This window comes from Chionomys nivalis, chromosome 8 (assembly GCF_950005125.1).
Source record: "Chionomys nivalis chromosome 8, mChiNiv1.1, whole genome shotgun sequence".
NCBI lineage: Eukaryota > Metazoa > Chordata > Mammalia > Rodentia > Cricetidae > Chionomys > Chionomys nivalis.
The window spans coordinates 80,415,385-80,430,424 of NC_080093.1; the positions used below are offsets into that span (position 1 = coordinate 80,415,385).

The 15,040-nt window shown below is 44.2% G+C and overlaps 1 protein-coding gene across 2 annotated transcripts in view; it reads right to left on the reverse strand.

The window, feature by feature from the left end:
- Nucb2 (nucleobindin 2) overlaps positions 1–15,040 on the reverse strand; it is a 37,349-nt gene that overhangs the window by 1,399 nt on the left and 20,910 nt on the right. For both annotated transcript variants that reach the window (XM_057778870.1, XM_057778871.1), the window contains exons 3-12: positions 14,179–14,322; positions 13,249–13,356; positions 11,371–11,497; positions 11,042–11,145; positions 9,744–9,929; positions 9,470–9,560; positions 8,668–8,726; positions 8,489–8,581; positions 4,263–4,352; positions 707–877 (exon numbers count right to left, since the gene is read on the reverse strand). In XM_057778870.1, the coding sequence (XP_057634853.1) occupies positions 707–877; positions 4,263–4,352; positions 8,489–8,581; positions 8,668–8,726; positions 9,470–9,560; positions 9,744–9,929; positions 11,042–11,145; positions 11,371–11,497; positions 13,249–13,356; positions 14,179–14,322 (1,173 nt within the window). The remainder of the gene's footprint in view (positions 1–706; positions 878–4,262; positions 4,353–8,488; positions 8,582–8,667; positions 8,727–9,469; positions 9,561–9,743; positions 9,930–11,041; positions 11,146–11,370; positions 11,498–13,248; positions 13,357–14,178; positions 14,323–15,040) is intronic.

Sequence of the window (15,040 nt, forward strand, 5' to 3'; positions counted from 1 at the left end):
ATTAGGAGGCTGGTTTGTGAGTCTGCCTCATTTTTCCTCTCTTGGCAAAGATAAAAGTCACCTTCACTGCTCAGTTGGTGTGACATTTTCTCATGGGTTCCACAACTCCAAAACAGAAATTGTAACAAAGCTAGTTTTAAAACATGGTAAAATTTAAAATATGACAGCTTAATGATATATTACAAAAGCACAAGTTTAGCTTAGTGTTCTGTAGTACTCTTATAATTTCAGTACTACTGAAGCAGAGGCAAGAGGATTAGGAGTTCTAGGCCAGCCCTGGCTACATGAGACTTTGTCTCAAAAAATGAAATAAACAAACAATCAAACAAACATAAACAAAGAAATCCACAGACTTCCAGCCAAGCACCTAACATTTGGTTTTCGGTTCTTGTTATTATTGTTACACTGAGGACCAAGCCCAGGGCAGCGAACAGGTTAAGAACATTCTCCACCTCTGGGCTATACCTCCAGCCCCTAACTTGAGTTTGTTTGCTTGTTTTTGTTTATTTGAGACAGGTTTCACTCTGTGATACAACCTGGTGGCTGGACTCAAGCAATCCTCCTGTCTGAGTAGGTTGGACCACGTACATCACATCTAGGGGTGCCTGACATCCCCTGAAAGCCACTCTCATCTGCTAACACTTAAGTTCCTGAGCCTCATGCAGCCCATGACCGTCTCTGCAAACCACACCCCCTCGGTGTCTACCTGATGATACTCTTGCTTCTGGGCCTCAAGGTGGTCATGCTGGCGCTGCAGCTCTTCCTTCTGCTTCTGCAGCTCATCCGCCTTCTTCTTAAGCTCGTTTTCTTGCATAGCAATAATGTTTTCATATTCTTTTAGTTCTTCCTCAGTGAATAACTGTTGTTGACCCAATGTCTAAAAGAAAGGGAAGTAGATAATAGTGCCAGAAAGAAAGGAATGTCATGTTCAGCTTTAAAATTGTACAGTTGTTGAAGAGATGGTTCAGCAGTTAGGAAGCCTGGTCTGCTCTTCCAGAGGACCCAGGTTCAATTCCCAGCACCCACACGGCAGCTCACAACTGTCTGTAACTCCAGCCCCAAGGGATTCAACACCCTCACACATACAAGACACCAGTGCACATAAAAATAAATAAATCATAAAAAATTTTAAATAATAAAACCATCATTTTACAAAATAGTATAAATAATATACTTTTGGCAAAATAAGAAAAAATATATTAACAAGGCAAGATGGTTAATGGGCTCCAACTCAAAGTCAGCTCAAGCTAAATAGTGAGTTCTAGTTCAGTCTGGTCCATAAAATGAGATCCTCTCAAAATACAGAAAGAACAAATGAAAAGGATGCCTGCCCAGATTAGTGATGTCACTTCCAAAATTTCCTGGACTAATATAGTGAGTGGGTGAGTGGGTGGGTGAGTGGGTGAGTGAGTGGATGGGTGAGTGAGTGAGTGGATGGGTGGGTGAGTGAGTGTGTGGGTGGGTGGGTAAGTGGGTGGGTGGGTGAGTGAGTGGGTGGGTGGGTGAGTGGGTGGGTGGGTGAGTGAGTGGGTGAGTGAGTGGATGGGTGAGTGAGTGAGTGGATGGGTGGGTGAGTGAGTGTGTGGGTGGGTGGGTAAGTGGGTGGGTGGGTGAGTGAGTGGGTGGGTGGGTGAGTGGGTGGGTGGGTGAGTGAGTGGGTGGGTGAGTGAGTGGGTGGGTGGGTGAGTGGGTGAGGGAGAAAGGAATGACAGAACGAAGAGAGGGGGAAGGAAAATGTTATATCAGTTATATTAGTGGTTTCCTTTTAACTAATTTATTCATTACATTTTAAATATTTATATGTATGTGGATGTGTGACTGCGTATATTCATGTGTACCATGTGCATGCCTGGTAACTTCTGGTAACCAGAAGAGGGTGTTGGATGCTCTGGAACTGAAGTTGGAAGTCACCTTGTGCATGCTGGAAACCCAGGCAAGGTCCTCTGCAAGAGCAGCCAATGTTCTTGATCGCTGAGCCATCTCTCCAGCTCCTGTTTATACTTTTTTTTTAAGATTTATTTATTTATTATGTATTCAACATTCTGCCTCCAAAGAGGGTGGCAGATCTCATTACAGATGGTTGTGAGCCACCATGTGGTTGCTGGGAATTGAACTCAGGACCTCTGGAAGAGCAGCCAGTGCTCTTATCCTCTGAGCCATCTCTTCAGCCCCTGTTTATACTTTTTAAAAGTGTTTCTTTTCTGGTTTTTGGAGACAGACTCTCACACAGTCCAGGAAGTCTTCAAACTTGCTATGTATCTGAAGATGACACCTTGAACACTGATTCTCCTGCCTCCACTTTCTATGTGCTGAGAGGATAGGCACAGATGGCCATACCTGGGTTATGTGCTTCTTTACATTTTGTGTGTTACTGGGGACTGAACATAGACAGGACCCTGTACATGACCGTGGGGTGTTCTACCACTGGGCTATACTCCCCGCTTCCCTTTTTTCCCACCACCCTTTTTTCACTTTCTATTTTGACAAGGTTTTACTAACTCGCCCAGGCTGGCCCAGAACTCAGTCTGTAGCTCAGACTAGCCTTGAACTTAGAGTCACATTCCTGCCCCAGTCTCTGGCGAGTATCTGGGCTAACAGATTTGCATTACTGGTTGAGCTCCTATAGACAGGTAGAGAGACAGCACGGATAGTGTGGGGAGGAGGCAATGCATAGGCCAGAGGAGACATAGGTGTCCTCATCCATCTCTTCCACTTTTATTCCTGAACTTGAAGTTAGTCTGGTGGTGTGGGAAGTCCTTCTACACATGTGTTGCTTTTATTGGTTAATGAATAAAGCTGATTTTGGCCAATGGCTTAACAGAGTAAAGCCAGGCAGGCTGGAAACCTACACTGAATGCTGGGGGAAAGAAGTTGGAGTCAGTGAGAAGCCATGTAGCAGCCAGAGGAGAGAGACGCAAGCCGTCAGTCAAAACCTTGACGGTAGGTCAAGAGCCTCGTAACAAAACATAAAATAATAGTAATGGGTTAATTTAAGATGTAAGAACTAGCTAGAAATATGCTTAAGTGATTGGCCAAGCAGTGATTTAATTAATACAGTTTCTGTGTGATCATTTCGGGTCTGGGAAACCAGGAACGGATGAGCAGTCTCTGACTACAGTCCAGCAGACAGCAAGCCCTAGCAATTCTCCTATCTCTGCCCCCATCCCACTGCAGCCGTGGAGTTACGGGTGTGACCATACCTGACTTTTTACACAGATAATGGGGACTTGAACTACAGTCCTCACACTTGCACAGGAAGCATTCTTATCCTCTGAGCCAACTCCCCAGGCCCCAGCTTCTTTCATAATAACAATAAAATATTGGAAGACAGGTCTAGGGACTGATACCTGCCATCCCAGCACTCAGGAGACTGAGGCAGGAAGGTCACCTCAAGTGTAAGGTTGAGGCACAGTGTTAGAAGATAAAAGCCCAGTGGTGCCGTCCTGTAACAACAACACACGGGAGGTGAGGCAGGAGGATGAGCTGAAGGCTGTCTTGGCTACACAAGACATTGCCTCCAATAAGAACAACCAAAATGGATCTGCAGACACAGCTCAGTGGGTCCTTTAATTTATTCTTAAAATATCTGTTTTAAACTTTTAGTGATGTTAGTTTATACTTAACAAATGTACAGTTTTAAAAGATTTCTAATCTGAGGACTGGAGAGTTGACTCAGCAGTTAGGAGCACTGGTTGCTCTTAGAAAGAACCCAGGTTTGGTTCCTAGCACTCCCATGATAGCTCACAATGGCCTGTCACTCCAGTTCCTGGTGATTGGACACCCCCTTTCCCTTCCTCAGGCACAGGCATGCACTTGGTGTACATCTATACATGCAGGAACTTAGACATGCACATAAAACAAAAATAAATGATATTTTTAAAAAAATATTTCTAGCCGGACAGTGGTGGCGCACGCCTTTAATCCCAACACTCGGGAGGCAGAGGCAGGCGGATCTCTGTGAGTTCGAGGCCAGCCTGGTCTACAAGAGCTAGTTCCAGGACAGGAACCAAAAGCTACAGAGAAACCCTGTCTCGAAAAATCAAAAAAAAAAAAAAAATTCTAATTTTATACACTGTGATCATAAAGATAAATTGTTAGAAAGTTTTCCCAGGAGACAAGGAACCATTATTTTACAGTGACATTATGTAGAACATTAACCCTGTAAGGTTACACATATGAACCATGAGGAATGGCAGCTAAAGGCAGACACAGTGGTGCCGTGCCTCGTGAACCGCCTGCCCCTCTAAGGCTGGTCCTCTTACCTCCCAGTTGTCTGGCTCCAGGAACTCTTTCTTCTCTGTGGCTCTCAAGAATTCTTCTAGAGTCACCAATCGGTCTTTGTTGCTATCGATCTGATTAAAGGAAAACACAAAAGCAATATAAGCAAATTTTGTTTAGGTACAAATTCCCAAAAGATGCCACCTTAGAGATATTCACCAGTTAGGACTGGGTGAACATGCACAAAGACGAGAGGGGATAATGAAGAAATGCACTCCGTTTTTATGGAATCAAGAAACACACATCTTCCTCTTCTTTATACTTAAAACTTAGAAATACAAGCTGTCAATCTGCCTGACATGCTCACGACCAACACAGCAAGTCAGTGATCTGGCTGGTTAGGCTGCTACGGCCAAAGCCTTCACCACAGTACACACAAATCCAGCTGGACCTAAGCGCTAGACCAGTCGCCACTCCAGAGTTCCTACGGCCAAGAATAAAGCAGGCAAGGCTAAGAGGCTCAACTTACTGCTTTTCGAAAGGGTACACTTTCCAAAATAGGGTCTCAGCGAATATACACCTAGCTATGAAGATCAATCTGGCCTCAACTGCCAGTGGTTCTTCTGTCTCCGCCTATCAAGTGCTGAGAATAGGGGCATGTGTGGCGGTTTGAATACAAATGCCTCCCAAAGGCTCCTAAAGTCATGGCGCTATTTGAAGATCAGGAGGTGTGGCCTTGTTGGAGGAAGTATGTGTGTGGGGGGGGGGGCGGAGTGCTGTGAGGCTTTGAGGTTTCAAAAGTTCAAGCCAGGCCCAGTGTCTCACCGTCTCTACCTGCAGATTATAGTTCTCAGCTCCTCCTCCCACACCATGTTCCCTGCCAGGACGGTACTGGATTAAGCCTCTGAAACAGTAAGTAAGCCCCCAACTAAATGCTTTCTTTTGTAAGAACTGTTCTTGCTGTGGTGTCTCTTCTCAGTAACAGAACGATGACTAAGATGGCATGTGCCGCCACACCTGGTTCAACTCTTTTAAAAGAAATAATATCTAAACCAAGGCAGAAGTCAACGGCCTCCCCGAGTCCTCTTCAGCGTACCGTTCTTGGTAAACTCAGTTACAACGGTGAACTTTAATGACAATGAAATTCGTTTGACACTGGGTCTATAAGACCGGGCCTCAGTTAGCAGTCTATACTAACCTCCCCACTCTACAGGAGCCCCAGTTCAGCACTGGAAGATCAAACATTCCCACCGAAACCACTGAAGTCAAGCAGCTACCCTGGGGCTAGAAAGATGGCTCATAAATTAAGAGCACTTGCTGTTCTTGAAGAAGATCGGAGTTCAATTCCCAGGAGCCACTTAGCGGTTCACAAATGCCTGTATTTCTAGTTTCAGTCTATAGAGCATATATGCCAACAGAGAGCATCCTATGGCACCCAAGGAATGAATGAACGGGAGCTGAAAGGTGAACAAGGCCAGGGACAGCCCTGGACACTGTCACATTCAGACTTGAGGAGGGATGGGCAGAGGATTCTGAAGGCTTGAAGAGTATGAACTGTATCGGAGTATCAAAACCATGCAGGACAAGGACAGCGGTGCCCTGACGGCATGGACTAACGGGGATTAGGAGGTCACAGCACAATTAGCACAGGCTGTGGAGAAAATGAAAGGAGACAAAGGCGGGGGGGGGGGGGGGGAAGGACAGGACTCTGGGAACAGGCTGGCTGTGGAAGAAGAGAAAGGCAGCGAGGCTAAGAGCTGGGTTTGGTTCCCAGGGTGGAAAAGAGGAGACCACGTCTGCCCTCTAGAGGGAGTGATCCAGCAGACAGATGAAACCTGGCCCAAGGAGACAAAGAGGAGTCTGCAGCATGAAGAATGTCCTTAAAGAGAGACCAGGACTCCGAGCACATGAAGGAGAGGGCCTTCAACAGGCGCAGTAGCCATGATTACCCACGGGATCAGACGCAAGGCAAAATGAACGGTCAAAGCGGCTAGAAGTTTTGGTAGGGAAAGATCAAATTCCTCTTGGTTGCCCCTATCTCTGTCGGACACTGAAAGAGAAGGCAGAGGAAGAGGAGCATCTTGAGGCTTCAAGGAGGCCCAGGTTATGTGAGAGATGGATGCTGGAATGGAGACGTTAGTGGACCAGGGATCAGAATTGCCAGGCAGAGAGCCTGCTAGTGATCTGGGTTCATAGCGGGGACGGAGTGAGGCCAGTTAGTCTCCAGTCACGTGTCTCTGTTGGGGGGTGGGGCGAATGCAGCAGGCTCACACAGTAGATCAAACACTGTGCGAGGCCATTGTCCTTCCATTCACATCTGTCAGTTACTTAGCAACATGGGTCACTCTGTTCCTGGAGACCCAAGTCAAGGGAGAAAGGACAACTCACTGAACAAGCAAAGGCGATAAATAATCAATTGCTCTAAAAGACAGAAATTGAAATTTTAGGTCTCCGTGATGGTTTATGTTTTTATTGCCATTACTGCTCTGTCCTACATGTTCTACATCTCTGCCTCTAGCTCAGCATGTGTTGCTGAAACAGCCTGTGAGAGGTACCCATTGTCTCCTCACTGACCGGCTGCAGACATGAGGCTTGGTATGGCTGGGCGTGAGTCTCACACGTTCCATGAAAGGGTCTCGAGTTCATGATGACCCTTATTTTATCCAGTGAGAGAATGTTCCCGCAGCCTGGGAATGAAGTACACCAAAAAGCCAGAGCATGCTAGCCACAAGCTTGGCTGAGTTAGCACTTCCTTCCCCTACCTTTGAAATTTACAGAAGGTAAACAAGATGTAAATATTTGTTGTCATAATTATTAAGGTAACAGAACTTGGGAATCTTCTTAGTGTGGGCTGAGTACCCCTTATTCAAAATGTGTGGGACCAGAAGTGGTTTTAGGGTTTGGATTTCTAGAAGGAAATTTTGAGATATGTTGTGGCATTTCATTTGCATTTTAATAAATAAAGCATGCCTGAGGATCAGAAAAGTAAAACAGTCACATTGGCCAGCCTTAAAGACCAGGCAGCAATGACGCACGCCTTTAATCCCAGTAGCCACACTAGTTTGCCATAAAAACAGGTGGTCGTGGTGCACGCCCTTAATCCCAGCCCTAGAGAGGAATAGAAAATGAGAAGAGACAGTTCCCAGACACAGTCTCATTCTGAGATCCCTGGAGGCAGGATCGCCATTTCGGACTGAGGTAGAGGTAAGAGCCAGTGGCTGGCTGTTTTGCTTTTCTTTTCTTTTCTTTTTTTTTTTTTTTTTTAAGATTTATTTATTTATTATGTATACAACATTCTGCTTCCATGTATACCCACACACCAGAAGAGGGCACCAGATCTCATTACAGATGGTTGTGAGCCATCATGTGGTTGCTGGGAATTGAACTCACAACCTCTGGAAGAGCAGCCAGTGCTCTTAACCACTGAGCCATCTCTCCAGCCCTCCTGTTTTGCTTTTCTGACCTTCAGGTTGAACCCCAATATCTGTCTCTGGGTTTTTATTATTTGTGCTACAGTGATGTTTGCACATACATAATGACATTTCTTGGGGTTGGGACCCCCAAACAAAATTGATTTATGGTTCATATATACAACTTACACATATAGCCTAAAGGCAACTTTATACAATTTTGTAAGTAATTTGATGCATGAAACATAAAAATTCATAGTACAGGCCTTCCTACATCTTGTATCTTTGTCAGTGATCAGAAAGTGTGAAAGTTTGGAGCATTTTAGATTGCTGACTAGGGCTTTTCAACCCATAAAAGTTTATGTAGGTTTTAAAACTGTTACTATAAAACATCTTTGCTTTTTCTGCCCCAAAATATTTACTGCTGATATACAGTAGTATCATAATTCTGTAAAATATTTTAAAGTGGTTACTAATTATTTTTTTAAAGAAATCCAGTATAGTATTCTAGTCACAAATACAAAATCCAATTAAAATCCTATGATGGAGGCTGGAGAGATGGCTCAGCAGTTAAAAGCATTTGCTGCTCTTACAGAGGACCCAGGTTTAATTCCCAGCACCCACATGGTCTCTCATAATTGTCTGTAACTCCAATTCCAGACCAGGCATCTTCTTCAGGCCTTCTCAGGAACCAGGCATGCACAAGTGCACACATGTACATATAGACAAGCACCCGCACATAAAAATAAGCAAATATAAATAATACCAACTGTGTATTGATTCTTCCATCTTATGATAAGAATTAATGCAAGAACTTGATGAATGATAGCAACGACCCACACCCTAACCTTAAAGCATACCTCATTCATGACGTGTTCTCTCATCCTAAGCCTTTCTTCCTCCATTTCTATCATATCGTCCTCTGCATTTCGGGGGTCATACACTTTCTCCAACTGAGAAAAGAAAATGTGAAAAACAACATGAAGGAAGAGGCGGTGAGGGAGGGAACGAGGCAGGTGGGGCTGAGGACGTCATTTACCTCTCTTGTGAATAGCGCTTCTAACTCTTGTTCATCCAGGAATCCATCACTGTTGACATCTAAAGTTCAGTAGTTACAAACGCAAAAGCAGATTTGAGTCCTTCAGAAATAGATACTTCAACTACAACAGTTTGCAAAAGCAGTGCTGATGCGAAGTGACCATCAGCTGCAGGTTGGGCTTCGAATTTCCCACTAGGCCTCTGACCAGACCAAGGGACAATTCTACAGTTTGTAAATTCAAATTTACAGTTCATAATCGTGTCTTAGAAAAGCACTTCTCTATTTCTTTCCAGAGAGACAGAGCAGTTTCTATAAGACTAAAAGTAGTTTTTTAAAAAATTAGCATAGTCTGGCTACGTAGCCCTGACTGGCCTGGTATTTACTAGGTAGTCCAGGATAGCCTAACATATGCAGCGATCCTCCTGCCTCAGCTTCCCAAGTGCTGAGATTACAGGTGTCACCACCAAATAAGCTTAACAAAGTTTTAATTCTGTCATGTGAAGCTTGTTACAGATAACCTAACCGGCCACAGAAGCAGCTCCAGTTTACAGAAGGCTCTGGAGTGAGTCACACAATGATTCAATAGCAAAAACAAGCAGAAAGACATGGCTAAGATCTAAAATATCATCTATTGAGATCAGCTAAAAGACTGTTAACAATTTCATCTGAAGGAAAATGTCCAAACATTCTACTATTGGTAGAACTCGACAGCAAACCATCACAGCGATCAATAACGAGGAAATCAAATACAGACTTTTCAAACAGTAGATATAAATATCAATATTTGTATCAAATCTGTTACCATGTAATTTGAAAAATGTCTTGGGGTCAAAGTCATTAGGGTCCAATCCATCAGCCTCTTCCCAAACCTCTTTTAGTTGATCTTTGCTTCCCTGTGAACCAATTTTAAGAAATTGCTCAAAACAAATTATAATCTACGTATAGAGATTCAAAAAATATGTCTGAGGAACTTTTCAGAATTAAGACTCGAGAATTATGTGCTAAACTTAGGATAAAATTTGGCTACAATGAATTCACTTCATCTAGATACGATTCCCATAAATCACAGTCCTTACAGGATGATTGACTTTGGGGTGATCTTCATGCTTCCTCTTCATTTCTTCAAATTTGGATTCTTCCTGTTTTCTCCTTTCCTCGTCCAGTGTTTTTAAGAACTCTCTGCGCTCGTGCTCCTTCATCATCTCATACCTCTTAAACTCTTCGTGCCGCGTGCGGTCATACTGCTCCAGATCTGCAGTTGCCTAGGTCACAACACATTCAAATCAGCGTGCTGGGGAAGTGCAAATGGTCCTTCTTGTCTCTCCCTCTCACAGGCATGTGTGCAGGGTCCCTGTGAGTGTGTGCGCGCGTGGTCACGTGGGGGTGCATTTGTGTGCAGGAGTGTGTGGCGGTGCATGCTGGAGTCTTCCTTCCTTGTTCTCCACCCCATTCAGTGAGGCAGGGTCTCACAGCTGAGCCCGGAGCTGTCTCTCTGGAACAATGAAACAGCTCTAATAATCTGTTGTGCTCTCTAACAGATGTGGGATAGGAGAGTAGAGCAAACAAATATTGAACCATCTAAGACAAGCAAAATATAAACTGACTTCAAAAAGAAAGAACGAGGCCAAACATGGACGTGACACGAAATGAAAAGTGGTTGAGTGCTATTTCACTAAGTTTCATAACCACCAACTAAACATTAAGTTTGTTATTCTTCTCATAACTACTACAATAGGTCCCCAAACTCTAATTTAAAACCCCCAGGGCTAGCCAGATGTGGCGGCTCATACCAGTATTCCCAGCACTCCCTAACATGTATGAAATCCTGAGTTACACTCCTAGCACCACATACAAATACAACATATAGTAATATGATAATTATGTAAGAATAATAAATATTATATAAATATATCATATATAAAATAAATATACTAGTAATAAAATATTTAAGGGATTTTTCCAAATTTTAGGGCCCAGGGAGTGAGGCCAAATGGAGATGGAGGGAGAGACTTAAGTCACACTTCCTCACGCCAAGAAATACTAGGGGAAAGCTGGCAAAGGCAACTGATTCTTCCATAGAACCTTCATAGGCAGGACTTCCTTACTAAGTCCAAATAAAAACTACAGATACCATTGTGAGTGGCTAGTTCAAGCCTTGTTCAGAGTTGGCAGCATTTTGGATTTGGGGACATGGATGAGCGCTGTACACCCATGCTGGTAACATTATCTGCAGTGAGAAAGCTTAAGCAGCCTTCCTCAGAAGATGCACGCTCTCCACAGCCCACAGAAGTTGTGTTCCTGTTCCATTGAGTTTATCTGTCAAATTCAGGTCCTCAAGGGAACATCAAGACCCCACTTGGGGGCACACCCTCACCGCTTTGATTAGCATATCCAAATCTCTGGATTCAAACGTGTCGGGATTCTGGTGATTCAGGTGTTCAAACTGCTTCAGAAGAAGGTGGTGGTTCATGCCAGTGTCTGCAAAAGCATGAGAAAATAGCAAATACCAGTCTCAGAGGGCATCGAACCTTAACCTCTGGCCTCTCTGCATAAGCACACATGAGTGTGTACACACTACTCAGGCACACACATGAATACATTCATACCACGCAGATAGAGAAGAGCATGCTATAGGTACTTTATGTAAACCAAGCCTCAGCAAGCAGGTACTGGACGCGCCCTCCCCATCTGTCCAGAACCCACCTTGAAGGGAATCCAGTTTGGCTTTGATGAGCATCCTCAGTCTTCCTACTTCTTGCCTCTTCAGTTCATCAAGTTTTGTCCTCACATGGTGACTTACTAAGTCCAGCTCTTTGCTCAGCCTCCCGCTCTGTCAACAAAATAAACAAATTAGTTTTATCTAGTATATTCCATTTGAGACCTGAGGTGACAGAGTAAAAATAGCATTGTAGGAACTGGAGAGACGGCTCAGCAGTTAAGAGCACAGGCTGCTCTTCCAACAGACCCACAGAGCAGCTCACAACCATCGGTAACTCCAGATCCAGAGGAACCAACACTTTATCTGATGTCTGCGGACACTGCGTGCACATGACGCACAGACACACACACACACACACACAAAGTAAAACACCCACACATTAAAAATTAAAGCAATCGTTTTTAAATAGCATTATCTTAAGTTGGCAGTAGTTTGGCTAACTTGGATAAATTCGACATTATAAAAGCATTCCTCTCAGAAGTCTCCTTTCAGCTGGGATGTCTCCTTCCCAACACCTGAAGTGTGGGGGCAGGAGGATCAGGAGTTCAAAGGCTTTGGCTATACAGTGATCTTGAGACCAGCCTGGATTACCTGAAACCCTGTCTTGAAAGACAGAAACAAACTATTCCTTCTAAGCAGTTCTTTTAAAAGCTAAATGCAGAGCCGGGCGATGGTGGCGCATGCCTTTAATCCCAGCACTCGGGAGGCAGAGGTAGGCGAATCTTTGTGAGTTTGAGACCAGCCTGGTATACAGAGCTAGTTCCAGGACAGGCTCCAAAGCCACAGAGAAACCCTGTCTCGAAAAAACAAAAAAAAAAAACAAAAAAAAAAAAAAAGCTAAACACAGAGTGGGCATATGACCTATGACCCAGTAATTCCATCCCAGGACTCACTGAGAGGCTGAAATACGTTAACACAGAAACTTGAGCATCACTATTCACAGCAGCATTACTCAGACTAACCAAAATCAGCAGAAATCACCCAAATGTCTTCTCAACTGATGAACAGTTAAAGCCTACAACAGCCCTTCCTCAGTTTAGCCCCCAGATAAGGGATTATTTCCAGAACTCACACACACATTGAAACCCATGGTGCATAAATAGATAACGGGATAGTGTCCCGTATAACCTGTGCAACTGTACGTTTTCAATATGACCAGGACATCATATAACAGTATCTTAGGATGGAGGCAAACGGCTGCACCTGCTGCAGTAACGAAAGATACAGCTCATTACCTTATCTGCTAATATGGAACTGACCAAGGAATCAGGCCCTAACCTGGTCCTCAGCTCTGAATAACGTCCTGCTGTGTTCAGAACATGATCCAAGCCACTGCACTTGCGGTCCACAGCTCCCTGCCATTTGGCCCATGAATCCAACACCATTATTTGGCCACTCATGGCTTCTATTTCTAAGTCCAGAGTGTTTCCTATACATGGCATGAGTCACAGCCTTTGCTGTTGGGCTCATAAACCCTCCAGCCCCTCCCTCTTCCTTCTACAGGTTAGCTCTGACATAATCTCTGCTGGGCTTGTACTCTCTCCAGCCCTCCCTCTTTCTTCTACAGGTTAGCTCTGACATAATCTCTGCTGGGCTCACACACCCTCCAGCCCCTCCCTCTTCCTTCTACAGGTTAGCTCTGACATAATCTCTGCTGGGCTCACACACCCTCCAGCTCCTCCCTCTTCCTTCTACTGGTTAGCTCCGACATAATCTCTGCTGGGAAGGATGCCTTCCTCCCTCTTCCCACTGCTTCATACAGGCCACATGTCTGTCTTCTACCCCTCTGACACACAGCAGCCCAGATCCACCCGTCTGATCTATCTCTCAGTGTGAGTTTTCTGCAGCTGTGTTTCACTCACCCTTATTTCCTCTATGTCTGCTTTCTGGAGCTTCTCTCTGAAATGCTGATCTGTTTCCAGGACGTCAATCACTTGCTTGAGGTACTCATCGTAATAAAGCCCGGTATCCTTCGAACGAGAAACAGCCCAGTTCAGAAGGTTTGCCTTGGTCTGAACAGAAAGACTTGCATCTTGAAAAGCAACTTCTAGCAAAATGGCACCATGACAGAATGTCCTCGGACAGTTTCAGTGGTCAGGAAGTGTTCTGAATTGGGACCAATATCATGGCTTATTACAAAATAAGTGTAAATGTCCTGTGTGGTCCAGCAAGTGAAGATTTAAGGTTGGGTATGTAGCTAAGGGGTAGAGTGCTTGCCTAGAATGTACAGGCTCCAGGTTCCATTCCCACCACTGAAAAACAACAACACAGTGGTATAGATGGATTTCTGGGAAAAAAAATAGTTTCTCAGTCGGGCGATGGTGGCACACGCCTTTAATCCCAGCTCTCGGGAGGCAGAGGCAGGCGGATCTCTGGAGTTCGAGGCCAGCCTGGTCTACAAGAGCTAGTTCTGGGACAGGCACCAAAACCACAGAGAAACCCTGTCTCAAAAAACCAAAAAAAAAGAAAGAAAAAAAGAAAGACAAGAAAAAATAGTTTCTCCCCATGATCATCCATCCCTCTTTTGAAATTAACAGTATTTTTCTTTTAGGATGATTATTGCCACATTAAAATAAATCTACATACCAACTACACTAAATAGCAGTGGCCAGTGTTATATCACCTGGTTCCTACCCAGTACCCTTCAGAAACAGTTGCTCAATATGGGATTCTATGCACAGTCAACATTAGCAATACTTCACAGAATTTCACCTGTGAGTCAGTTAGCAGTGATCCTCATACTCCCTTACCATAGAATTCATTTAGTTATTCTGATCCACCCATGCACTTACTGGTGGTTCTATCTTTGCGCTTTCCACAGGCTCAGTGTTGTGTACTTTGGTCTTATCTATATCTATAGGCACGGCTTCCAGAGCAGTAAACACGCACGGAACCAGAAGAAAACAGTACTGCAGCTGGATGATCTTCCACCGCATCTGAAATGAAGACATCATTATCATTACAGCAAAGTCCTGGAAAGATGCTACAAGGCTGTGACATGTATTCCCGGTGCCATAGCCACCTCATTCAGACACTCATTCCCAAGAGGCCAAATGGAAAAAAAAAAAAAAAACAAGAAAAAACCTCTAGGAAATGAGGTGAAAATAATTTTAAAAATTGATGCTTGCAATCAATCACCAAAGAAAATCAGGAGAGAGCTTTGTGAGTGGGCATGGGCCTATCATCCTAGCACTCTGGTGGCTGAAGCAGGATTGTGTGTTCCAGGCCAGCATGGGCTACTTGTTAAGACCCTGTCTCAAAATAAACAGAGTCCGGTGTGGTGGTGCATAGCTATAATCAGAGGCAGAAAGGAAATTAAGGGAGAAATGTTTTTCAGACAAAATAAAAAACACAAGAAACAAAACTTCGACTTCTAAACTGCATATATAAGGAAACATTTGAAAGTGAAACACAGTGGCTCAGTCTTGTATCCCAGCACGAGGAAAGCTGAGGCAGGAGGAGTGCCATGAGTTCAAGGCCAGCCTGGTCTACATTGTTTTAAGTTCCAGGCCACTCTGGGTACAGAGAAACTGTATCCAAACATAAACAAAAGAAAGTAAACATTTAGACTATGGTGGGAATAAGGAATGCGGGTGACATGAGAGGGTGGGTAAGGGGGAAGAAAAGATGTAGACCTGAGAGGGTAAAAGTAGA